The following is a 26152-nucleotide window of genomic DNA, read 5'->3' as shown; positions in this document are numbered from 1 at the left end:
CACCCAACCTCAAATATACTTCCCACTTCAGTGGCACTGGATCCGCGGCGGATTGAGTAAATCTGGGGGCTCCCCGCCACCACCTGCACCATGAAACAAGGCAGAGCACCTCGCCTTCGCACAAAATGGTGACTGAGTGCCCGAATCCCTGCCGCCATGCGGGTTGGACCCGGAGGGACCTGCGACCAGGGGGGATTCTTGCTGCACCGGCTGCACTGAGGAGCAGGGGCCCGGAAAGAGGATGGAGCGGCACCTTAAGCAGACTACCTAACGGGCTGCAGCAGAGTGCGGCGATGAAGACAGGCTTGCCGCAATGCGGGGGGCCAGAGCTGAGACATTGAAAACTGACCCTGTGTGACTTCCTCCCCCACGGTGAGACTTGCGGCAAAAAATGATCGTGGGCCCCCCTGAGGCGCAACAGAGGCAGCTACTGCCTGGGCTAGGGGGCTGGTGTAATCAGAGCAGTGGCCTCCCCAGAGGCGGATTGCCCGGCCTTGGAGACACCGACCCATGCCTATGTGATCTTGGGAGCCCTCTACAACTAAAGAGGGGGGGGGGGGCATATAGCACCTGGTGGACCCTGTAGCATGGAGGGCCCACTGAGCTGTGCACAGCCTGAACACCAACGGACGGATCCTGCTGAACTGGGGGGCTCAGACAACTGAGCAGTGCACAGGCTTATCTATTGCTTCATCTGGAGCAGACACTGGGGCCCAGAGAATGTATTAAGTGGCGCATTCTGGCTGTGGACACGGGGTGAGGGCTCCTTCCTCTTCTCCGCCCGTAGCCCCCATGTCCATGCTGCCCCCTGAAATGAGCATCCCCTCCTCCTAGAACGTGGACCCTAGACGGTACCAGGCCCGTCTGCTCACCAATCGTGTCGATGAGACCCACGGCTTGCCCTGCATGCCGTGACTGTGGGGAATCCCCTCTGCAGCTGGAGACGGAAAACTGGTGAGCCTGGGAGAGCCCGAGCTGAGGCAAGTGGAATTTGACATACTTGGAAAAGGCCTCACAGATACTGGAGGCCCTGTGCTGAACACTGAATCGTACACCCGCTAACCGCTGGATACCTGGGTTGAGAAGGGAGAGCCTCCTGCGTAGAGTTGATAGTAACAAGCAATGAGGTCAGGGAATCAGGAGAAGGCGAGCTCATCTGCAGGTTTACGTTAGAACGCACATAGTAGAAGGCTTCACGTGGAAGTGGGGGGGGGAACAACTGTCATGACGCGCTATGGGGAAGCTACACCCCCACCCACACTAACCCTGGACTACCATAAGCCTATCCGATACTCAGCCACGTTGATGGACCCCCTACCTCATCCCATGAGCTGAGCCAACATGCCTCTAGTAAGCAGTATGTCAGAATGGATACATAACCAGACATTCAAGCTACTGTGAAGCAGCACCTCCCATCTATACCATTAGGATTTGCTGGTGAATCCAACGGCTCTGCAGATGGGGAAGGTGGCCACGAAAAGAGACCCAATAGCCAAACTCCAAAGTGTTGCATTAGGAAGCATGGAAGGAGAGTAGCAGTGCCAGGAAGCTGGGCCCAGTCTTGAAGACATTCTACATGTCACCTGAAATAGACGTCATGGGCGCGGACCTTGACCACAAGCAACCGGCGGAAAGAGTAACTACGACGAGAGGCTGTTCGCTGATATATCTCCGGAACTATCGAGAATGCAGGCACAGCTCTCTACCTCGGAGGCTAAGGTCCCCACGCTAGAAGCAAGGGTGGAGGATAGTAAAAATAGGTCCAGACGGAAGTAGAATCATTGGGCTCCAAGAGGGAACTGAGGGCTCAAGGTTGGTGGCATTTCTGGAGTACTGTTTAAAAGAGATGGTGGCTCCTACTGGACTTTTCTCTTTTTACGCCTTGGAGCGGGCCCACCAGGTGCCAGACAAACCACCACCACTACCACCACCATGGGCCCCTCGGCAGCCAATGGTTGCCAGAGTTCTATACTATGGAGACCGCAATCACATATTAGCACAAGCCAGAAAAAGAGGAGATATTCATGTAAATAACAATAAAGTCATGATTTTCCCAGACTTCACCAAAGATGTTAAAAAACAATGAGCTTCATTCGTAGAGGCTAAGAATCAATTACGAGCTCAAGGCCTGCAATACATGATGCTATTTCCTGCAAAGCGACGAGTGGATTCACCGCAAGGAGTACAGTTATGTCCTACCCCCATGAACTATGGGACTGGTTAGAAGCCCATCCACAGGCAGGCCTGTGCAGCCGTGATGCAAGGCTTCTTCCCTGATGTCGCAAGCGGCAGCAACTAGCTACATTGTCACGGCAGGGAGCCCCATCAGATGCTGAACTGCAGAGGGAGATGAGGGGGGCACTGGAAGCTATTGTAGCACTGAGAAGAGATTATATTTTCCCCCACCCCTCACCGGGCCGGGCCTCCCCCCCTCAACAACTCTGCCCTCTCGACTAACTCTGGCTCCGAGACTACCAGTGAATACTTGCCTGTCCTAATCCCATGGATGGCAGATGAGCTCCTGTGAACCCAAGGGCAACTCTCCTGCGTCACATGGATGGCGCTCGGCAGCTTCACTACAGCACGGAAGATTATAACTGCTCATTTGAATGTTGTTACACTACTAAGCATCCCTAAAGTATTGAGATGTCCACCCATAGATTAGGTGGAGGCAGCACAGGAGCGTACGCCTGCAGCAATGTCACCCCTCCCATACAGACTACTTGAAAGTCTGTTAGTACAAGGATGTATGTTTGTTGGGTGTTCAACAGTTTGGATGAGTGGGGTTATGCTACCTGTCCTGGGGAATGGGAGTTTAAGAGTTACTGTTTTTGTCGAGACGAGGATTGTTCTGCTCTGTGCCTTTCTCGCCACACACTATGCTCAACCCAGGGACTACTCAATGGCGAACACACCGCAGCTGCGGCTTTTTCCCCCTTTGAATTAGAACATACCCCATGGCTAACCAAATAAAATATAAACTCCTTACATGGAAAATTTGGTGGCCGAACTCGCTGATTAGGAGTCAAAGTGTTCTCGCTTCTCTCTAGGCGTGGAATTTACATAGCACTTCTCCAGGAGACCCACTCAGACGCGAAAGAGGGCCTCGCACTGAAGCGAAGATGGAGGGGCCAAATTTACCACACCACATACTCTGCCTATGCGAGGGGGGCCTTGACTGGATCAGTTCGGTAGTCTCGTTCCAACTCTCCCAGTAGTTTATTGATTCCTTAGGCCGCTATGCTATTATCACTGGAAAACTAGAAGGGAGGGAGATTACAATAGGAAGTATATATGGTCTCAATACTGATCAAGCAAATTTCCTGGCTTCCATATCCTGTCAACTAGCCACACACTTAACGGGCTCGATTATACTGGGTGGGGACTTTAATTGTATTGCAGATATAGATTTAGACAGGCCTCACCCCCCATTACGAGTCTGGCCAGTTCTCCATAACACTGAAGCCTTTCTAATGTGGGGAGTCATTCACTCTTTGAGGACCCATCACTCAAATGAATGGGATTACTCATTCTTTTCCACATTATATGACTTGCATGTCCGAGTCAACACTTTTCTGACCTTGCCAGACGTGCACAAGTGGGTCCTGGTGTCATACTTAACCAGAACCATATCGGACCATAACTCCCTACTCCTGGCCCTTAAGTGGACTCGACCCTGGCCCCTCATACCAACGTTAAAGCGGAGACCAGAGCTTCTAGAAGACCAGGTCTTCCGGGACTCCACTGCCACAGTGCTACAGCTGTATTTTGCAGAGAATGAGGGTTCAGTGAACTCTGTGTTGACATGGGAGGCTCTCAAAGCAGTGATTCGGAGACGTTGCAGTTCAGCCATGGTAGGGGTCTGACGAATGCTTCTAAATGACATTATGTAAGCAGAAACTGTGCTGAGAGCTCTCGAGAGGCGTCGCCCAGAAGAGCCAAATATTCAGACCCAACTGTTGGAAGCCAAGAAGAAGGTAGCGGAGGAGGTTGAGAGGCAACGCTGCTATGACCACAAGAAGTACATGGCTCGCACCCAGGCAAAGGGCAATCGTGTGGGCGCTCTACTGGCGTGGCTGGCAAACCCGGCCAGGAGGGGCTTGGTGATTGGTCCTTGGGTTATACCACATGCATTCAAGCTGATATTAATCAGGAATTCTGCAAATACTATGCTGCCCTTTACCAGAGTAAATCTGGCCTGGGGATCACAGCGATTCACGCTTTTTTGGAGCAGGTAGCTCTACCATCGATTTACCCCCAAGAATCTGAGACCCTCGAACAAGATATTACGTTGCCGGAGGTTCGAACAGCCATCTGAGGCATGGAGTGGAACAAAACTCCTGACCTGGATGGCCTCCCTGCAGAATTCTACTTGACCTACATGGAGGAGCTGAGCCCACGCCTGGTCTCGATGTATAAGGCAGCCAAAGAGCATGGGATGCTGCCTGGATCTGCCCGAGAGGTGCTTATACCCTTCTTGAAGCCCGGGAAACAAGCAACAGACGTGGCCTCCTACTGACCCTTCTCGATGCTGCGCTCAGATTATAAAATATTCCGCATAATACTGTAGCTGTGCTGCAGCATATGCCCTCGGTGGTCCACCAAGATCAATCCTGATTCATGCCAGGCAGCAATACAGATCTTAACATTTGTAGATGCTTGTCGATCGTAGATACCACTACCTCTGACAAGAAGGCGGAAGCAATCTTTGTGGTTGACTCTGAAAAAGCTTTTAGTAGCTTAGAATGGCCATACCTATGGGAGGTGCTATGCAAATTTGGGATGGGCAAGAGTTTTGTGGCTTGGATCCAACTGCTCTACACGGAGCCACGGGCTCCGACATGGACAGGCAGAGCCATATCTGAAAGCATACAGATAACATGGAGAACCCAATAAGGCTGCCTGCTCTTGCCCCTCCTTTTTGCCCTTGCAATTGAGCCTCTCGCTTGCTGGGCCCGCACCGGAGAACCTGAATGGAGCTCTAGCTCCTCTGAACTAGCAGTGTTGAGACGCTGTTGGCTGCAACATCTTCGCAGATCGAGATGCCCCATACCCATGCTTTTCTGCCCTTTGAGGAACTCCGTGCTGGCCCCTTTGGCCATTTTCTCCTTCATAGGGTCCTCACCAGAGAGTGCGGAAGCAGGACCCGGTGGAGCCATGCAAGTCAGCAACATACCAATATTTGGTTAAGTGCAACAGGCACTCAAAGTGGTGACTTGTCTTTATCTCAGAATTAGATCAGATCTTATCTCGCTCCAGACAGCTCTCCGCCTGAAATGAGAGGAGAACCTGAGGGAACCTATCACTGACAATGCATGGGAGGTTCTCATTACCCATGTCCAGCTACATAATGGTAACTCCTAGCCTAGGCATGTTTGGTATCAAACATATTGGAATCATACTCCAATAATTTTGCAAGTATTGGTTGTATGATTCATGCACTCTGGGGGCTCCTTAGAGGACCCCAGCATTGTTACCACTAGTCTTATGGGTTTTCGTGGCAGCCCCAGCTGCTGCCACTCCTCAGACAGGTTTCTGCCCTCCTGCTGCTTGAGCTGCTCAAGTCCAGGAAGGCAGAACAAAGGATTTCCTTTGGGAGAGGGGTGTTACACTTTCTCCATTTGGAAATAGGTGTGACTGGCTTGGGAGGGGTAGCCTCCCCAAGCCACTGGTTTTGCTTTGAAGGGCACATTTGGTGCCCTCCGTGCATAAACCAGTCCACACAGGTTTGGGTATCCCCAGTTCCTGCTCTGGCACGAAACTGGACAACGGAAAGGGGAGTGACCACTTCCATGACCATCACCAACCCAGGAGTGGTGCTCAGAGCTCCTCCAAAGGGTCCCTAGGTTCGGCCATCTTGTTTCTAAGATGGGCAGGGAACTCTGGGAGCATCTGAGTGGCCAGGCAGGTGACGTCAGAGCCCCCGCCTGATAGGTGCTTACCTGGTTAGGCGACCAGTCCCCCTTTCAGAGTTATTTAGGGTCATCCTCTGGGGTGGGTCGTCAGATTCGACTTGCAAGATTCCAGAAGGACTCCTCTGCACCCTTTACTTCGACTTCTGGCCTCTGGAACTGCGACTGGAACCTCCAGGACCTGACAAGCTGCTTCCAAGAAGGAAGGACTCTTCAGCAACATGGTTTCCAGGACTCCTGCCAGCTTTGCAACAATTCATGCACCGTGCATCCTCAGAAGACTGCAACTCTTCAGCCTGCATAAGAAGAAGAAGGAATCTCCCTTGGAGTGAAGGAGTCACTCCCATGCAATCGCAGGCACCTACAACAAGCGACAACCGGAGATGTGGATCCTCTCTCCTGCTGAGCTTTGTGGGTCCTGCATCACTGATGGTGGTCCAGAGTAATCCTCTTGGTATTCTCTGCCAGCTGTCCAACTTTGGTGGAGCTACGCCTTTGCCTTCCCATGCAGGACAGTACCCCGTGCACTTCGTCTCTTGCAGCTGCCAAGGCTTGTTTGCATGTCCTCCAACGGATCTACAGGAATCGTGCAGCACTAGTAGGAATACACTGCTGGTTTTCTTGCAGCCTTCTCTGGGTGTCTTTTTCTTCTTTTCTTCCTTTTTGGTGGTTTGAGGAAAATCCAGTGTTTTAATCCTGCATTCCTGGTCGCTGGGGGTGCTGTGTTACTTACCTCTGTGGTTTTCTAATACCCTCAGCTCCCCTCTACACAGTTTACTTACCTAGGTGGGGGTACCTTGTTCGCATTCCATTTTTTAAGCATATGGTTTGTGATCCCCCTAGGGCCACTATTGGTTATTACTATTTGCACTGTTTTCTAACCTTTTCTATGCCTATTTCTGATTACTAGTGTATATATTTAGTGTATTACCTACCTCCTAAGGGTGCGTTACCAGTCTAGTATTTTGTGGAGATGTGCCAAAAATAAAGTACCTTTACAGTGTTATTGCACGAGCTTTGCATGTCTCTTAGATAAGCCTTGGCTGCTCATCCACAGTTACCTCTAGAGAACCAGGCTTCTAGAACTGCCTACACTTCACTAAGAGGGGATACCTGGACCTTGTAGGAAGAGTAAGTACTTTGGGTACCCACCACACACCAGGCCACCTTCCTACAATAGCCAAAAGAAAAGTCACTAGGAATGGAATGGGTCAAACTGGAGGAGAGAGCTAAACTTCATGAGGCCAGGTGAGGACAGGGAACTATGGAGGGTGCACAGACCTGGGCAACCCTAGAGAATGCATTTGAGAACCCTGACTCCCAACCCCCATAAAACACGCCAAGGGCACTCCAGCAGGAGGCGTTCATCAAGCATCCTTAGAGCGAGCACAGTATCACTCCAGAGGCCCCTCAGGCCAACTGCAGCTATACACAGTAGTTCCCAAACACCCCCCCGTAGTGGTTTCCTCTATCGCCACACAATGGGCTGATACCCAACACTGGACTGTACCATGGTGCGTGGCACAGAGCAGGGTGGGGTGTCAGTGTATAATTGTATAACTAAATTACATCAAACCTGGTGTGAAAAACGAATTTTGCCTAGAACAATTTCTCTGTGGACTGCTGGAACTACGCAATTTCTGAGATCTATGCATGACAAAAAGGCACTGGTTGGGTCGGAGAGGGTTCACACCTCTGCATACTTTAGCAGTCCAGTAGAAGAACCACTCTGTATAAGAATTGATTTTGAAATAAAACAATACTTCCTGTTTTGCAAATCTGTTCTCAACTAACTAAAGAATCGTGTTGGATTTAAAATGCTCTTCAGATGAAAAATTACATGATGCAAGGTATGGGAGAACCATTGCTGAACCGTGTTGTGGAAAGAAAAGCACATGGTGGGGAAAGTGGGTTTAACGAGCACATCCCACTTCCAGAGGAAAGAGGAAACAATCCAGAAAGATGCAAAATACATTATGGGTCAAAGGAAAGAAAGAAAAAAATAAAGTTATATTGGAAGCGTATTCTTGAAACACAGTGCCACCATCCTTATGCAGGTATGGGGGCTAGGTTGAAAGTAGAACTAACATGCAAGGAAAAACATAAGGCTTCCTTGCACCACTGAAACCTAGGAATTTGCAGGTCTATTAATGCAAATATAGCATTAAACCAGTTATCAACTCTCTTCTTTAAGAATACATTCTAGAAAAAAGGAGTATAATACTAGGTAGATATATATGTACTCACAGGAAAACAGTGATATTGACTATCACTGCTCAAGCATGGGGTGTGGAGGAGAAGGAACTACCCATCGCCCAATCAGAATTTATCTTGTGGTATTGTTGTAATTCTCTAATGGCACCAAGGGGAAGTTCTCCCCATTCGTATCTCACCCCACACCCCTACCTCATACCTCACCCCCAAACAAGAGAAAGTATGCTCAAAGACACCTGTACTTTTGTAGAGGGCAAAAAGACTGCCTTTCTCCCAGATGATAGATACAGATTATGCTTGACTGCAGGCCCTTCTATCCAGGATAATCTGGCTAAGCAGGGTGGGGGGGGGGGGGGGGGGGGGGTGTTCCAGTGGTACTCCCATGTTACAATCTCAACATTGAGTACCATAACCCCCGATAAGAACAGTAGCCACCTACAGTGGATATCTTGCCAACATACATTAAAATAAAGTTGACAGGGTGATGATGTCCGAAAGCAGTCTCCGTTTTGGCACATGCCAATGTTACAGCATCTCTCCAGAAGAGAGGTCAGAATGGCAACCCCCACTGGAAGAACAATTGCATCAAAATTCCTGAGGGATCACAAAAAGGTAATGTAGTAACAGCAAGGGTAGGCAAGTCGAGGAGGGTCACCCTAGTAAGCCTCATGGAAGACTGAAAAAATAGGCTTGTAATAGCTAGGCATAAGACTTTCCTCTTAAGTTTCTCTTCTCAATTATTATTTTTTTTAAATTCTTTTTAGAAGGTTCTCATCCAGAGAGACGATGATCCTGAAACGAAAACAGCCTTTAACTAGGGGGAAAAAACCTTTGGGGAAAAATATTTTAAAATGAGGGATTGAGTGGAATAGAATGACATTTAATACCAAATAAAGGCAAAATAAAGGCAATCATTGAGCAGAATTTATTTTACTGCCACAGTGATGCATGTTTGGATTGTGGTGCCTCTTAAATGTCTTAAAGTGAGAGTGCAATTGTCTGTAACAAGTCAAAATTACAAGGTTCTTATCACTGAGTAAATAAATATATATATTTATTATTTTCCTAAAAGATAAAAAAAAAAAGAAAAACTGTTGCTTACACCCAAGTGCTTCTCATTTATTGTGTGATAGACAAATTTCTCTTTTGTCTAAGTAGCATTCAGGAATCCCAAATGTGCACCAATATGTTCTGTCATCTATGAATATTAAAGAAGATCCCCTTTTAGAGAAACAATCTCTTAGAAGATTATGTTCAATCCAATTAACATCTCCACTGAAGGAAAAGGCTGATTTGACAAAGGACTCTTCTGACAAGAGGTGAGAGGGGGTAGGGGGCATAACTACTCCGATATGTCACACCATGGTTTGGCAGATAGCAGCAGCCTCCGAGACACTCTGAATGGTGCAAGGGGAAAACTCGGCCGAACCCAAGGGTAATAAAAAACAAAAAAAAGTCTCTCACAAACAGTGGTGTTTACAAGCACCACTGCTCTATTTTTCCTTTTCTTTTTTAATAGGGAACTGAAATAAATTATCCTTCTGAATGGGCTATTTAGCCCCATCATGTGTCGTTTTATTTTTTTTAAATGCAGACTGGAAATAGGCACGTTCTCTGTACAATTATCCTTAAAAATTAGAAAGGTCTCCAATCAAATGTGTTTCAAGAACCCACACAGTTGGAAAGATTCTAAAATGTATAACTATCAACATAGGTACACCAACTGAGTATTATCCTCTATGAAAGGTAAAATGTGTTTTGTAATTATGATTCCACATACACAAAATAAAGAAATTAGTCCTCACCTTACCGGTGCCCGAGCATAGACCTGTAACCAGTCTGGGATGTCAGCAGTGTGGTAAGGATTAGCTGGTACTAGGAGGTGCTGTGGCTGCTGATATGTAACAGGAGGAGGAATAGGTGGTGGTTGATCATATCGAGGAACACTGAAAGAAAGCACAAAGGGCTTATTAAAAAAAAAAAGTTTTATGTAGACATTTTACAGGTAAATGCACCACAGCATGCCTAATAAGATTTTATAGGAACTTTAAAATAAAAAAAATAAAGAAATTTAAAAAAACATCACACCAGCCGTTCCTCAAACTGTACAGGCAAGCATAAGTAAGATGTTATTTCAAATGTGTTTGTCTTCAGTGGTGGACTGGGGCAACACTCACTTGCATTGCTAGCTTACAACATTTTAACGCTTCTTTAAGATATTTTGGCAGCTTTTTTTTTTTGTGGGTGTTGGTACCTTTTATCACCCATGTCCAGAGGCTGGTCCTATAATGTTACTGCAAACTGGGCCCCAAGCACGGTCTTTCTACAACCGATTTTTACTGTATTGAGTATAAGCAGTCAAAGGCTTCTCACAAAGTAGTTGAAAGGAGGAGAGGTAGAAACTTTGAACTCAAACAGTTACGCAGGAGACAATAAACACTGCCCAGCCCCATATGCCTGAATGGGAGTCTTCCCATTTGCTTGCTTGAATGTTGGAACCAATGGTCATGTAGGGATTACTTAAAAGGTTTCGTATAGATTACCATGTTGGAGCACAAAAACACATTAGCCCATAGCACTCAGAGAGCTATTTCTCTGGCTGAAGTGAACTGCTTCTGAAGACTCCGACATCTCAGATGGATGACAGTCTCTCCTCCTATTGATACATTTGTCTGCTTTGACTGCCCAACACAGTCCCAAAGAGGGGTGTGGAATTAAGACTGCCCGATGCCCAAGACATATTGTTTGGAGTCAAGGACAAGTTTTCATATCTATTTTGACCTTCAGACAAGTAGGCCCAAGCCACTACAGCATAAACTCTTCATCTGGCAATGCAGAGTACGACACTGTGAATCTTTGAAACAGTATTGTCTACAGTTAAGGTAAGACTCTTATGCATATGCCCACACTTTTATTCTTGGTCAAGTACTGTAGAGCCTTTGGTATTATGGTGAGCGCTGTAAGGAAATGCTGTAATCTCTGCTTGCACTACCGACAGTGGTTCCAGTATAACAATGTTTACATGCGTTTCCAAAGTTTAACAATATGAAGCTACCTATAATGCTCCTAAAATTCTCTCATGTTAGATGCAAATACCTACAGAAACTTAAAGGCAAGGTTAAGGATTTGTTGCTTTTAAAATAAAATATACACAAAACATTTGCAACCAGGGGGAAAAAAAAGACGTTTTGCTAACTTTTTGTGAAATTATAGGTAGTATTTCTTTGAAGCATCATTTAGTACGTGTTTGATACATGCTAGTGGTTCCCAAAACAAAAAAAGTGTTACGCTTTATACCTTGTTTTACATGCGTGGGATTGCCCTTCCAATTTATGATTGGGCATGGTAAGTATTTGGGTCTAAGTGTAGCCCGGTTTCAATTTTATATGGTTATTAATAATGGGGTAATACCTGGCAAGCTTGCCTCACAGACGACTGCTTATCGTCTTGTTGTTTTTTTCATTGGCACAGGGACTAGGCCTGGTGCAGACTTCCTTAATTTCTGAATGGCTTCACGATCGCAGTTCGCCAGCAACAGTGGAGCCGGCCTTGGCAGCACACATGAGCAGAAGCGCATTGCCAGGCAACCAGCTCCTGCTTGATTAAATACACTGTAACCATTCCTTAAAGAAAAAGAGCATTGACCGGCAATGTTTTGACCTTATGTCTGTGGGCTTATTATGCTATCTAGGTGCTTTTAAGAGTGCATATCGGACTGGAGCCTATTGCAGTGCATGAGTTCTCCCTGCTGCCTGGCTAAGGTACTCTCTCAGATGAGGCTAAATGAACTGAGATTTACTTAGCGTTGCATATTTCATACTCTGACCCTATTTAAAACATTTTCAAGTTTGGTAAGGATCATAGAAAGGGGATTGAGAAGTGCCCGAAACAACGTAAGGACAAAGTCTTTGATTATGTTGGGTCCTTTGACTCGCATACTTGATGTGGCCGAGGAGGCCAGAAGTAAGAATACCAGGATCAACATGGAGCTTTTGAGAGGTTGGGCACAGCGCGGCATTTGCATGCTGAGGAACGCAAATGCAGGCTGAATTACTGACGGCTGGAAAACAGTCCTAATGAGGATGAACCCGAATTTAGCCAATCTGTCCACCAGAGTGTGTGTTTGTGTGTGTGTGTGTGTGTGTGGGGGGGGGGGGGGGGGGGGGGGGGGAAGGTAGATACAAAGGGACTTCTCTTTGAGGATAGCTTTGTCAAATCTCTGGGAAAGCATGTCTCAATCTTTACTGCCTTTAGCAAGGCTCAGAACAATAGAATGAGTATTCGGCTCAAGGGCTGTTTTGGAAAGAGCTGACTGGCTGTCAGACGAGGATCCCTTAGATCGCAATATTACACCCAAGAAGCCAAAAAAAACAAGAATTATGGTAGGGGTTACCGCCCCAGCTTAAGCTTCTACCCTCAGTGAGAGAGAAATTCAAAGTCCTGTGGAGGAAGATCAAGACCTCAAGGAGCAGGATCTCAAGGTAATCTCAAACTCCAGTTGGTTCTTCCCATGCAAAAGTTGGGGGAAGATTGAGATTCTTCAATCACAATTGGGAGAAAATATCAGAATACCGTTGGATTTTAGATACCATAGCTGGTTTCAAGATAAGATTTTGGGGAAATACCTGTACAACACAAACAGCCAAGGGAGTTGGCCTTAGATGAGGAAAAAAATGGAATTGATAGACACAGAGGTGGCCCAGATGTTAATCAAAAAGGCATAGCATCAAGTTGTAGAGTCAGAGGAGATGGAAGGTTTAGCGAGTATTGTTTTTCTTGTGAAAAGCAAGGACAAAGGTTAGGTTCCTGTAATAAATTTAAGGGGGTTAAACAGGTTCCTGGTTTACAGACATTTCAAGATGAAAGAAATCCCTCTGCTGAGGGACATCTTGCAGGAAAAAGACTGGTTAGTGAAATTGGATTCAAGACACATCCTTCCCAATACCTATGGCAAAAAACAGTCAGCTATTCAAGATTCAGATGGAGAGGTGTCCTATACCGTTTTATCTGCCTACCCTTCAGGGTGTCCTTATCACAGTGTCGTTTCACCAAGGTGATGTACCAAGTTGTAGCCTTCCCGAGACAGAGGCGTCTGACTAATAATTTATTTGGATGACATTTTGGTAATGTCCCACAACAGGTTAGGACTACTGAAACATTTGGCTTCGACAAGCGACCTCCTGGAGTGTTTGGGATTTATACTAAATGTAGAAATGTCTCATATGGTCCCAACGCAGAACTTAGAATTCTTAGGGTTTCTGGTGGATACTCTTATCCCAACTGATGGTCACACAGACGATGGTGACAAAGTTAACGAAGGAGTTAAGGGCTGTCTACCCAAAGAATGCAATCACCTTGAGGGACTTAGCAAGAGTTTTAGGACTTCTGTCATCTTCCATTCAGGCCATTTGCCCTGGCTCCTTACATTACAGAGGCCTTCAGCAGATGAAGGCTTTGGGTCTAAGGAAAGATTTAGGGTATGGGGACTCAATTTCCCAAACAGTGGATGCCAGAGAGGATCTGGAATGGTGGTTGAAAAACCTAAGTGCCTGGAACGGCAAAGCTTTCTTTAGGAATGTTCTCGGATTGGGTCTAGAATCAGAAACCAGCAATTTAGGCTGGGGAGCACATTTGAATAGTTTAGGAGACAGGAGGACGATGGTCCATGTACCTTTTTTTTTAATTTATTTTTTTATTTTAAGATGCTGGCAGGCCTGAACACTTTGCAATAAGGCCCTTGAAGCTCAAACACAATGGAACGTATCCGTTTAGACCATTTTACAGCCATTTCCTACATAAATCGCTTGTGAGGATCGAGATCAAACGTTTTGGAACTTATGGCGAAACAAATTTGGTATTCCTATTGGAATCACAAGATACTTTTCAGAGAATACATTCCTAGTCAGAAGAATGTAAGGGTGGATTGGAACTCCAGGGACGTTGAAACCAGAGGTTTTCAGTCCGATTTAGAGACTACGAGGTCCAGTTGGGGTGGATTTGTTTGTGAGCAGGTTAGCATATCATGTACCCAAGTACTTCAGTTGGGGACCAGACCCCGTGGCAACAGCGTGATAACCATTCTCCAAAAACGGGAGAAAGAGCGGGGGCTATGCCCAACCCCTTGCTCAACGATCCAGAAATGCTGATGAAGGTCAGTTTGGAAGGATGCAATATCATTCTAATTACATGTTTTTCGAAGTCTCAAATTTTGGTTCCCAGGGGTGATGGAGCCTGCAGTAGCAATACCCAGTCTGGTACTGGTTTCTTTAGGTGCAATACATGGTTTGACATCCGCAAGTCAAGGTCTGTGTATGAAAAGAAACATTACTAATTTATAACCATTGTTCCCCGGCATTGGTATCACAGATTCCCATGCCTTAATTGTTGCCTGTTGTAAGGCCAGGCAATCTTAGTATATAAATAATAGATGTGACAGAAAACACGCTGTGTTAATATTACATGTTGTGCAGGCGACTAAGCCTTCGTAAGACCAGGAGTTGCAGCAGATTTAAAAATCAGGCAAGTGCATTATAGCCAAAGATTAAAGTGGAGTTATAAATAAATTAGTTAAGATTTTAGGTTACGCAAAAAAACACCTTAGAAATTCCCCCTCCAAAAACAAAACCCAAAGGTTAAAGTGCAGTTATTCCCAGGTCTACCAATAATAAAGAACTGTTTTAACAAATAAAAAAATAAAAAAAACAACAACAAAAAAACCACAACATTTAACAGTTATAGGTAACTGACAAAACTTGCACCACCACCAGACTTCAGATGTTATAAATGTTGGATTATGTGAGGGCATAAGAAGTACATCATTGCGGTGCATGTTAAAGTATGTATAACTGATGAACTTCAGTGTTTTTATTTAACGGGGGAAAAAAAAATGTGGGTGCAGGCGCTGGCCTCTAACTCCCTGGTGCAGGTCATGACCAGTGGCCGACACAGGGGCACAGGGTTTTGGGGGGGGGGGGGGTGGGGGGGGGGGGGGGGGAGGACCCGGGAGAGACAGAAGATCTTCCGTGTCTCCCCCAACCCGCCCCATTGTGACGCACACTGACGTCACTATCTGCTTTCCCCACCGGAGCAGGAAGCAACCGTATGGAAAACTGGCCCAAACAGACCTCCCCGACATTCGTGAAGGCCTCGTTTGAAAGGGGAGATTTTTCCCTTTCAAACAAGGCCTCCCGGAAACGGCCCCTGGCTCGGTGCCCATAAGGTGAAACCTTCCAGACATTTCTGGAAACTAGACACCCGGGGGAGTCCACAGAGGTGTGTCTTGTGTGGATTCCCCAAAGTTTTCTTACCCAGAATATCCTGCAAAGGTGAAATGTTAAATAAAAACGATTTATTCTTGTATTTCTGTCACAAGAACTACAGGAATATGATGGGGTCCACAAAATTCCTACCACCCAGTGTTTTCCCCACCTATCCCGATAAAAACGCTACTCCACGTGAGTGCCTGTACCTAGTGCTAGCGTCAAGAATAGATCACCCCAGGGTCAACAGTTGCCCTCATATAAGGACCAACATTGACAGTTGTGTGATCTATTCCTGACATGGGCACTAGGTCTACCCACACAAGTGAGGCACCATTTTTATTGGGAGACTTGGGGGGATGCTGCGTGGAAGGAAATTTGTGGCTCAGATTCCAGAACTTTGTATCACTGAAATGTGAGGAAAGTGTTTTTGGTCCAATTTGAGGTTTGCAAAGGATTCTGGATAACAGAACCTGGTGAGAGCGCCACAAGTCACCCAGTCCTGGGTTCCCCTACATGTCTAGTTTTAAAAAAATGCACAGGTTTAGTAGGTTTTCCTAGCTACCGGCTGAGCTAGAGACCAAAATCCACAGCTAGGCACTTTCCAAAAAAAACAAGTCAGTTTTCAATGTAAAAATGTGATGTGTCCATGTTGCATATGGGGAGTTTCCTTTCACGGGCACTAGGCCTACCAACACAAGTGAGGTACCATTCTTATCGGTAGATTTGGTGGAATGCTGGGTGGAAGGATGTTTGTAGCTTCTCACAGATTCCAGAACCTTCCCTCACCGAGATAGGAGGAAAAGGTGGGTTTTTACCACATTTCGAGGTATGTAAAAGATTCTGGGTAACAGAACCTAGTGCGAGCCCCACAAGTCACCCTATTCTGAATTCCCCTAGGTGTCTAGTTTCCAAAAATATATAGGTTTGGTAGGTTACCCAAGGTGCCAGCTGAGCTAGAGGCCAAAATCCACAGCTAGGCACTTTGCAAAAAACAGGTCAGATTTGAATGTAAAAATGTGATGTGTCCATGTTGCGTTTCCTGTCGCGGGCAGTAGTCCTACCCACACAAGTGAGGTACCATTTTTATCAGAAGACTTGGGGGAAAACAGAATAGCAGAAGAAGTGTTACTGCCCCTTGTCTTTCTCTACATTTTGTCCTTCCAAATGTAAGGCATGGAGTTAAAAATAAAATTTTTTAAAAAAGTCTATTTGAGAAATGCCCTGTAATTCACATGCTTGTATGGGGACCTCGGAATTCAGAGATGTGCAAATAACCACTGCTTCTCAACACCTTATCCTGTGCCCATTGTGGAAATACAAAGGTTTCCTTGATACCTATTTTTCACTCTTTATATTTCACCAAATGAATTGCGGTGTAGAATAAAAATCCATTGCAGGGTGCAGCTCATTTACTTGCTCTGGGTACCTAGGGTTTTTGATGAACCTACAAGCCCTATATATATTCTCACAACCCAAGAGCCCAGCAGATGTACTGATATATTGCTTTCAAAAATCTGCCATAGCTGGAAAAAGTTATAGAAGAAAACGCTGACAGAAATGGATTTTGTTTTCAACTCAATTTCAATATTCTGTATGAAAACCTTGAAAGCTCTACACAAATGACTCCTTGCTGAATTCAGAATTTTGTCTACTTTTCAGAAATGTTTAGCTGTCCGTGATCCAGCACTGGTTTCACACCCATTTCTGTCACTAACTGGAAAGAGGCTGAAAGCACACAAAAAAAAAAAAAAAATGGTAACAATGGGGTATGTCCCAGAAAAACGCCAAAATCGGGTTGAAAAATTTGGTTTCCTGATTCAGGTTAGCCTGTTCCTGAAAGCTGGTGATTTTAGCACCGTAAACCCTTTGTTGATGCCATTTTCAGATGGGTGGGGGGTGGGAGGGCAGGGGAGGGGTGGTTGTGTGCTGAAGAAAAAAAAAAAAAAAACAGACTAAATCTTAGCTGTATTTTAGCTAATTTCTTGGTTTCCTTCAGGGGAACCCACAGACTCTGGGTACCTTTAGAATCCCTAGGATGTTGGGGAAAAAAAGGCCACACATTTGGCGTGGATGGCTTACGTGGACAAAAAGTTATAAAGGTCTAAGCACAAACTACCCCAAAAGCTAAAAAAGGGATCAACACTGGGGGGAGAAGGGGGGAGGTGGAAGCCCAGCAGCTAAGGGGTTAACTAGAACATCTACGAAGAACTCTACTTTAACCCTTATTTTTTTCCCCAGTTAATTTCAAAGATTTTTTTTTTTTTGTACTTTCTAAATAAAGTAAACTCTAATAACAATATGTCTGCAGCCAACCAAATGCTGTGCATGGCCAATCTTCCACAGACCCCCACCTCACAATTTCCCCCCCATTTTTTTCCGTCCCTCTGGACCACACTAGGAAAGGGGGTGGACATTGCACTGGCTGCCACAGGAGTTCTGCTGAACCCTGACAACCAGATTTTTTTTTTCTATCATTTTCTGCCACAGAGGGTCCCTATGAACCTCCCCTCCCCAAATTCTCCTTCCCAAACCACCAAGCTAGGGAGTCATGGTATCCTTCCACCACCCCCCCCCTTTTTTTTTTCTTCATCACTCAGCGACTAATGCCTGAAAAAGGCAAACACACCGATTTTCATGGTGTGTGCACCAATTACTATTCCTCGGTCTCAAAGCCCTAGCCAATCAGAATTCTTCTTTTTTTTTTTTTTTTTTAAACCTTTTTCCCCTGCTGGGCTCCCACAGCACTATGTATCGCTATTTTATAACCTTAGTTTTGCAAAAACTGCTGAACAGATTTACACCAAATCACACTTTCTGGATAAATATCTAGCTTTCTGCGAAATACGGTGTAATCCTCCTGTTCAGCTATTTTTTTCTGTATCGTGGTCTAATTTTTCCTATGGATAATTCAGGGGGGGGGGGGGGGGGGGGGAGAAAGAGTTTTGGAACTTCCCTTTACTTAGCCACTGATGGTCAGATAAGCCAGAAACTTTCCAGGAAGGAGCGGAGGTGGGATCCACTTATTTTGGAAAGTTTTGTGAACATTTGTCAAACTGTGCAAAAGTTATTAGCAAAACAAAAAAATGCTCTCCTATAGAAACACTCTGACTTACGTATCTTTCAGAATCCCATTCTTTAATTGTTTGTCACTGCAAGTATAAATATGTACACAAACGTTTGAATTAATGTACAAATTTAACTAAATTAATTTCATTTTAGTTGAAAGTTTGAAATATATTAATTACAATTAATATGATTTAATAAATATAAAAGGTAAAAAGGAAGATTTAAAAAAAATATATTTTTTAAATTAAAGTTACGGGTTTCAAGGTTAGCAAGGAGATTTTAGGGATGTGTAGCATTTAACCCCTTCGCGGTAAGGCCTTTTCCCCCTCCTGTGCCAGGCCTTTTTTTGGCTATTTGGGGCAGTTCGCGCTTAGGTCCTCATAACTTTTTGTCCACATAAGCTAGCCAAGCCAAATTTGCGTCCTTTTTTTCCAACATCCTAGGGATTCTAGAGGTACCCAGACATTGTGGCTGCCCCTGAAGGAGGCCAAGAAATTAGGCAAAATACATTGAAAATTTCTTTTTTTTTGTTTTTTAAAAAAAAAAAAAAATGGGAAAAAGTGGCTGCAGAAGACGGCCTGTGGTTTTTTCCCTGAAAATGGCATCAACAAAGGGTTTGCGGTGCTAAAACCACCAGCTTCCCAGCTTTCAGGAACAGGCAGACTTGAATCAGAAAACCCAATTTTTCAACACAAATTTGGCATTTTACTGGGACATACCCCATTTTTACAATTTTTTGTGCTTTCAGCTTCCTTCCAGTCAGTGACAGAAATGGGCGTGAAACCAATGCTGGATCACAGAAACCTAAACATTTCTGAAAAGTAGACAAAATTCTCAAGTCAGCAAGGGGTCATTTGTGTAGATCCTACAAGGGTTTACTACAGAAAATAACAACTGAAAAATAAATATATTGAAATTGAGGTGAAAAAAACATCAATTTGTCTCTACGTTTTTACTCTAACTTTTTCCTGCAATGTCAGATTTTCGAAAGCAATATACTGTTACGTCTGCTGGACTCCTCTGGTTGCGGGGCTATATAGGGCTTGTAGGTTCATCAAGAACCCTAGGTACCCAGAGCCAATAAATGAGCTGCACCCTGCAGGGCGTTTTCATTCTATACCGGTTATACAGCAATTCATTTGCTGAAATATAAAGAGTGAAAAATAGCTATCAAGAAAACCTTTGTATTTCCAAAATGGGCACAAGAGAAGGTGTTAAGGGGCAGTGGTTATTTGCACATCTCTGAATTCCGGGGTGACCATACTAGCATGCGAATTACAGGCCATTTCTCAAATAGATGTCTTTTTTACACACTCTTATATTTGGAAGGAAAAAATGTAGAGAAAGACAATGGCCAATGACAGTTGTTTTGCTATTCTATGTTCCCCCAAGTCTCCTGATAAAAATTATACCTCACTTGTGTGGGTAGGCCTAGCGCTCGCGACAGGAAACGCCCCAAAACGTAACGTAGACACATCACATTTTTGGAAAGAAAACAGGTGTTTTTTTTGCAAAGTGCCTACCTGTAGATTTTGGCCTCTAGCTCAGCCAGCACCTAGGGAAACCTACCAAACCTGAGCATTTTTTAAAACTAAAGACCTAGGGGAATCCAAGATGGGGTGACTTGTGGGGCTCTGACCAGGTTCTGTTACCCAGAATCCTTTGCAAACCTCAAAAGTTGGCTAAAAAAAAAAAAAACATGTTTTCCTCACATTTCGGTGACAAAGTTCTGGAATCTGAGAATTTCCTTCCACCCAGCGTTCCCCCAAGTCTCCCGATAAAAATGGTACCTCACTTGTGTTGGTAGGCCTAGCGCCCACGAAAGGAAATGGCCCAAAACACAACGTGGGCACATCACATTTTTTCACAGAAAACAGAGGTGTTTTTTGCTAAGTGCCTACCTGTGGATTTTGGCCTCTAGCTCAGCCGGCCCCAGGGGGAGGCAGGAATGGCCTAAAATAAATTTGCCCCCCGGGGAGCGACCCTTGCCTACGGGATAGCTCCCCGCGTGACATTGGTGCCAAAAAAAAAATCCCCGGTGCCTAGTGGTTTCTACCCCCTTTGGGGCAGATTGACCTAAAATCGGCCAATCTGCCCCCAAGGGGGGTAGAAATGGTCTAAATACAATTTGCCCCCCCAGGGGAGCGACCCTTGCCTAATGGGTCGCTCCCCATCTCTAAAAAAACAAACAAAAAAAAAACACACAAACAAAAAAATTTGCCCTGGCACCTAGAGGTTTCTGCCCCCCCTGGGGGCAGATCGGCCTGATAACAATAGGGGGGCAGAAATGGCCTAAAATAAATTTGCCCTCTCAACCCCCCCCGGGAGCTACCCTTGCCTACGGGATCGCTCCCCCTGCGGGACATTGGCGCCAAAAAAAAAATCCCCGGTGCCTAGTGGTTTCTGACCCCCTTGGGGGCAGATTGGCTTAGCAAAAATCCCCCGATCTGCCCCCAAAGGGGGCAGAAATGGCCTAAATACAATTTTCCCCTCCCAGGGGAGCGACCCTTGTCCAAGGGGTCGCTCCCCATCTGTAAAACAAAAAAATACCCGGTGCCTAGTGGTTTCTGCCCCCCTTGGGGGCAGATCGGCCTACTCAAAATAGGCTGATCTACCCCCCCAGGGGGGCAGAAATGGCCTAAAATAATTTCCCCCCCAGGGGAGCGACCCTTGCCTAAGGGGTCGCTCCCCACTAAAACAAAAAAAAAAAAAAAAAAAGGGGGCAGAAAAGGCCTTCCAAAAAAATGCCCCCCATTGGGAGTGACCCTTGCCCAAGGGGTCGCTCCCTTATGCCAGTTTCCACCAAAAAAAATATAAAAAAATAAAATAAAAAATCCCTGGTGCCTAGTGGGCGTTTTAAAAGCCAGATTGCAAGCAATCCGGCATTTGAAATACTCTGAGAGACTTCAAAGGGAAGGAAAAACATTTCCTTCCCTTTGAAGCCTCGCCGGGCCTCCCCCACGTGATCGAAAGAGAAATGCTGAGCATTTCTCTTTCGATCGCGCTAGAAGCTGAGCTTCCAGCGCGATGGGGCAGGCCCTGTGACAAATCAGCGCGCGCCCGCTTGCGGGCTGACGTCACAGTGGGGGGGGTCGGGGGTGGAAGGGGAAGGTCTTCCCCTTCCATCCCTGCCTTCGGGGGGTGGGTGGGAAGCACGGGGGAGTGCTAGCGCTTCCCCCAGTTCCCGTGCCTTGGACGAGGTGACCTCGTCCAAGGCACATGGGAACCAGTGCCTTGGACGAGGTCACCTCGTCCAAGTCACCCGACTGGTTAAGAGTGAATTTTTTTTTTTTACAAAGAGTTCTTGGATGGGTAGTTTTTAGTAGAAATAAGGAACTTTAAGGGTTCAGGGATGGCTAGTGTACAGGGAATTAAGTAGGTTTAATGTTCAGAGATGGGAAGTGATGAGCAGTAGCAAGGGTTTTTAGAGTTCAGGGATTTTTAGTGTATGGGGTAGTAAGGGAATTTCAATGGGCAGGGATAGGAGATATAAAAAAAACATTTAATAATAATAATAATAATAATAATGATAATAATTCAAATAAGGAAAATCAAGTTACTTGATTGAATTGAACCAAAATATTAAATTAACTTTAAAATTAGGTGCTGAAATAAGTGAGAAATCTAAAGCTTAAATAACACAAAAATGAAATTCACCAGTTATAGTTCAGTAAGCCAACTATACCTTGTGCATTGTTTATGACCTCATATTACAATACACATGACATCATTGATGAAAATCACTGAATGTGATAGTTTGCTATACGCTTTTCATAGTGGGAAGTATTAGCCAGGTTACGCCATGACTAATGGACTCATTACGAGTTTGGCTGGAACATTGTAACATACTTTTGCCACATGCAGGACATAAGGCATATCTGTGAAAGCAGCCACATTTAGTGGAGATTATGCCTGTTGCCAGGTCCTGAGCAGAACATCCAGCGGCTGGCCAATGCCCCACCTTGCCTGACCTTTGGCTGTGCGCAGCACAGGGTTGGCCGCATGGCCCTGCAGCCCACAGGTACCCAATGCCCCTTTGCTGGCCAACCGCCACTGCCTTGTTTGCAACAAGGCCCCACCCTTTTGAAAAAAAAAAAAAAAAAAAGGGGCTTGTGTGGTGGAAGATTTAATGATGGGTACAGTGAATAGTACTCCCATATAAGTCACAAAAGAAAGGATGCACAGTTCCACAATGAAGGTCATTGATTTCAACCCAATTTAGGGGAAATCACCCGGTCCATAGGGGGGTATTAGAACTCAGGAACAAGAGCCCTCACTCACCATTCAGTGACATACTTCATCATCGGGCTTTACTCCTCGTCAGGCTGGCACTGCAATGCCTGACGGGCCTCTCGAGGGGGCTCTTTACCAGAGATCTTTTACAGTTACTTGCTGGTGGTGAATGCAGTAATGTGGGACTGGTGAGGTAAACTGTTAAAACTGGCTAGAGGGACCATATAATGGAATATTTATGAAGGATATGGGCCTCTGTCAAGATTAAAAACAAAGAAAGGTAGAGGGAAAGTGAGAGTAATGTCTATTTTTCCCTACTCATATGTAATGAGATATGTTGGAAAAAAACTATCATTCAGGGATATAGTATGCGGAGACCAGGGTTGGGAATTCCTACACTGCCTCAAATGGAAAGGTCAACATGCTTATTGCTAAGTTAGTCTGCAAAGATCTAAATGCGATTCACCAGGACCAAAAAAGATCATACCTAATCCTCACTTTTACGATAAACTAAATTGGTTAAGTGAAACAGAAACCTAGAAAGAGGGGGGGGGGGGGGGACGGTTGTTAAACATACCATAGTCTAAAACAGAGTTCAAAACAATATATGCCAGTGAAAATAAACCCACACTAGCGGAAAAACCTAGTGATGTTTTCTACAACTATGAAGATATGTGGATGTACATTTCTAGATATCAAAAACTAAAATAGAAAGATGCTTACCCTCCTCAAATTCAAGGATGGGCCCCAAAGGGATAGCGACGGGCATGCGTGATCCAGCAACTGTAATAATCTGCATCCGTGGAGCCAAAGGCAAGGGATACAGTCATAGGGATGTCTAATTGACTACCTAATAGGATTGTATTAATAATAGGCTACTCATATGTATGCATATAGTAATCCATAAAAGAGTATATAAGTGACTGATAACTAATGTAGTTAACATACTATCCCTACGATGTAAAACACCCCCATCTGGTAATGCACTTGGACGAAAAAAATATGCTGACATTAGTAAACTAATGAACCAAAATAAGGGTTAACTAGGTTCTTCTTAATGGTAGGTACTCATGTGGGTTGATGAGAGAGACTAACAATCCCCGTCAGTAATCTGTCGGTATACTAGTACAGGCAATGGTGGAATAGTCAGTTAAATGCTTGTAGTCAACCTTCATCTGGCTCCCACCAAGTCATAATTAGCAAAAGTATCTCTCGGAATCTCATAGTGTTACAGATGTTTTCAATGTTTCAATATTCTACAATCTAACAGCTCCCACCAAGGGACATAAAAAAATATAAACACTGATATATTTGTACTTCATCTGGTAGCCATAGTCCCACCAGCCAAAATAAGTATCAAGTAATGGTGGTGATAATCAGTAAATCGAGTTAAAGCCTACCCATGCCATCGAGAGCTATCATTTGAAACATATGAAACATAAGTGTAATATGAGAGGGGCCCAATGTGAGTAAGAGCCGGGGGCAATAACAACACTGGGAATCTCGTAGTTCTACCCATGCCTCCAAAGCCTGATTGACAGCTACCGCCAAGCGACATACAAACATACATTTATAAATGTGCACCACAACGAGGTAGCTTTTATCCCGTGAACCAAAACGTTTATCGAGCAACGGTTACGGTAATTATTAACACGGACAAGTGCCTCCCCATACCCTCAAAGGGTTTTGTTTTAAGCATTCCGGGCGTGTACCCGAAAGGTTTAATTCCAAATCTGCTAAGTGTAAAGTGGGCGAGGTCCGGCCCATAGATATCTGCTCGGGACTGAGGGCAGGGAGCTTATTTGCATTTGTATCCTTCGGTCAGACGGCACCTACCCCTGCTCCACACTCTCTGGTGTGAATGTGGTACAAGAGGCAGGTCTTTTTATGGCGGACCTGTAGGTAACAGAAGTAGAAATATGAAGATAGTAAGGCTTCAGGATCAGCAGCGGCCATCTTGGAGTGTGAAATAGGAGTTTATTCAAAAAACAATTGTCAAGAAGAAGAGGTGGCCCTCGTAATTTGTTGCAAAAAATAGAAAAAACATTTTGTTGTGTAAAGATGTTGACTAATCAAGCACCTGGAGGAAACATCAAAGAAAGATGTTCCAGAAAAAAAAAAAAAAAAAAAAAAAAAAAAAAAAAAAAAAAAAAAAACACACACACCATTGTACACAATGGCATATTGGGGGAAAGGTGTGGGGGGGGGGGGGGGGGGGGGGGGGGCAAGAAGTCAATACAAACACTGTATGCAAAAAAGCAGGCCTACTTAAAATGATGACATTTTCAGAGACGGTCCTGAAGCGAATATTGGGATCGCTGAATAAATTGTACTTAAAAAAGAAAGGGCACAGGAATCTATGTCATATTAATTCCGACCAAGGTACATCATCATTAAGGCCCCCGATTTGTGTCCTAAGTGTGTACCCAACGTTGTTCTTTTGTACAAAGCCTAATAAATAGCACATTCTATGTTTTCCATTATACTCTCCAAAATGACCCATTTCATATCATCAGGTGTGTGGTTTTGCTCAATGTAACGTATGGTTGGTTTTGCAGAAGCTCATTGACATCTTATAGTGCTTCAGTGTTCATTAATCCTTAATTTTAACCTTCCTAGTGGTCATTGCTATGTAGCGGAGGCCACAAGGGCATAGAACCATGTAGATGCAGTTCTTAGTGCAACAGTTTGTCCACTAACCCCCAACCAAGTCTTGGGTAGGGTAGTGCTAGAGGTCTTTTTCCTTGGTCTTGTATGTACAATTAAATCTTTGATTTTCTGTGTTCTTTTAAACTCAAATAGTGGGTTATCCAGAGGTTCTCCTGAACTAGTCAGAATTGACCATTTCTTGTTGATTTTCTTGATCCCATTGCTCAAGGGCGTAAAGTAGTCACACAGGTTAGTCTAGTCTGCTGAATTTTCAGGAAGTTGGTTAACAAAATGTCCCTAGGAATATTAGGGGCTCTCTTTTTTGCCTGTGAAAGGACCTTCATGGGATAATGTTGAACCCTCAGTTTCCGACCTAGTGTGTCGGAGTGTTTGTAGAAGTGAGAAATATCGCTGCAGTTACACCTTGATCTCAGGAATTGACCAAATGGCAAATTAGTCCTCAAAGACTTTGGACGGTGACTGTCGAATAATAGTTGACTGTTCTTCTCAGTCTGTTTGTGGAAGATGAAGGAATGCAAGATTCCATCTTTCAATATGATGCGCAAGTCTAAGAAAGCAACTTCCTCTTTGGAAATAGTAGCACTGAAACGTAAGTGTTGGTCTAGAGTATTGACTCCGCTAATACATCTAGTGGCTTCATTTTTTTCGTCCTGCCACACAATCAAAATGTCATCGATGTATTGTCGCCATAATCGAATATTGGCAAAGAAAGGATGGGTCGGTTCCAAAATTTGGCGTCTCTCAAAAGTATACATAGAGAGGTAGGCTAGGCTCGGGGCAAAATAACTGCCCATA

General features: G+C 44.8%; 1 protein-coding gene across 4 annotated transcripts in view; it reads right to left on the bottom strand.

Annotated features, from left to right (window-relative positions):
• SAV1 (salvador family WW domain containing protein 1) overlaps positions 1-26152 on the bottom strand; it is a 39993-nt gene that overhangs the window by 2081 nt on the left and 11760 nt on the right. For 3 of the 4 annotated variants that reach the window (XM_069208683.1, XM_069208681.1, XM_069208682.1), the window contains exon 4: positions 9932-10072. In XM_069208683.1, coding sequence (XP_069064784.1) covers positions 9932-10072 — 141 coding nt within the window. The remainder of the gene's footprint in view (positions 1-9931; positions 10073-26152) is intronic. The other variant, XM_069208684.1, reaches the window with a different exon arrangement.

This window comes from Pleurodeles waltl, chromosome 9 (assembly GCF_031143425.1).
Source record: "Pleurodeles waltl isolate 20211129_DDA chromosome 9, aPleWal1.hap1.20221129, whole genome shotgun sequence".
Classification (NCBI taxonomy): domain Eukaryota; kingdom Metazoa; phylum Chordata; class Amphibia; order Caudata; family Salamandridae; genus Pleurodeles; species Pleurodeles waltl.
The sequence above is the reverse complement of the archived record's forward strand: the minus strand, read 5'-3'. Positions and strand labels throughout refer to the sequence as shown.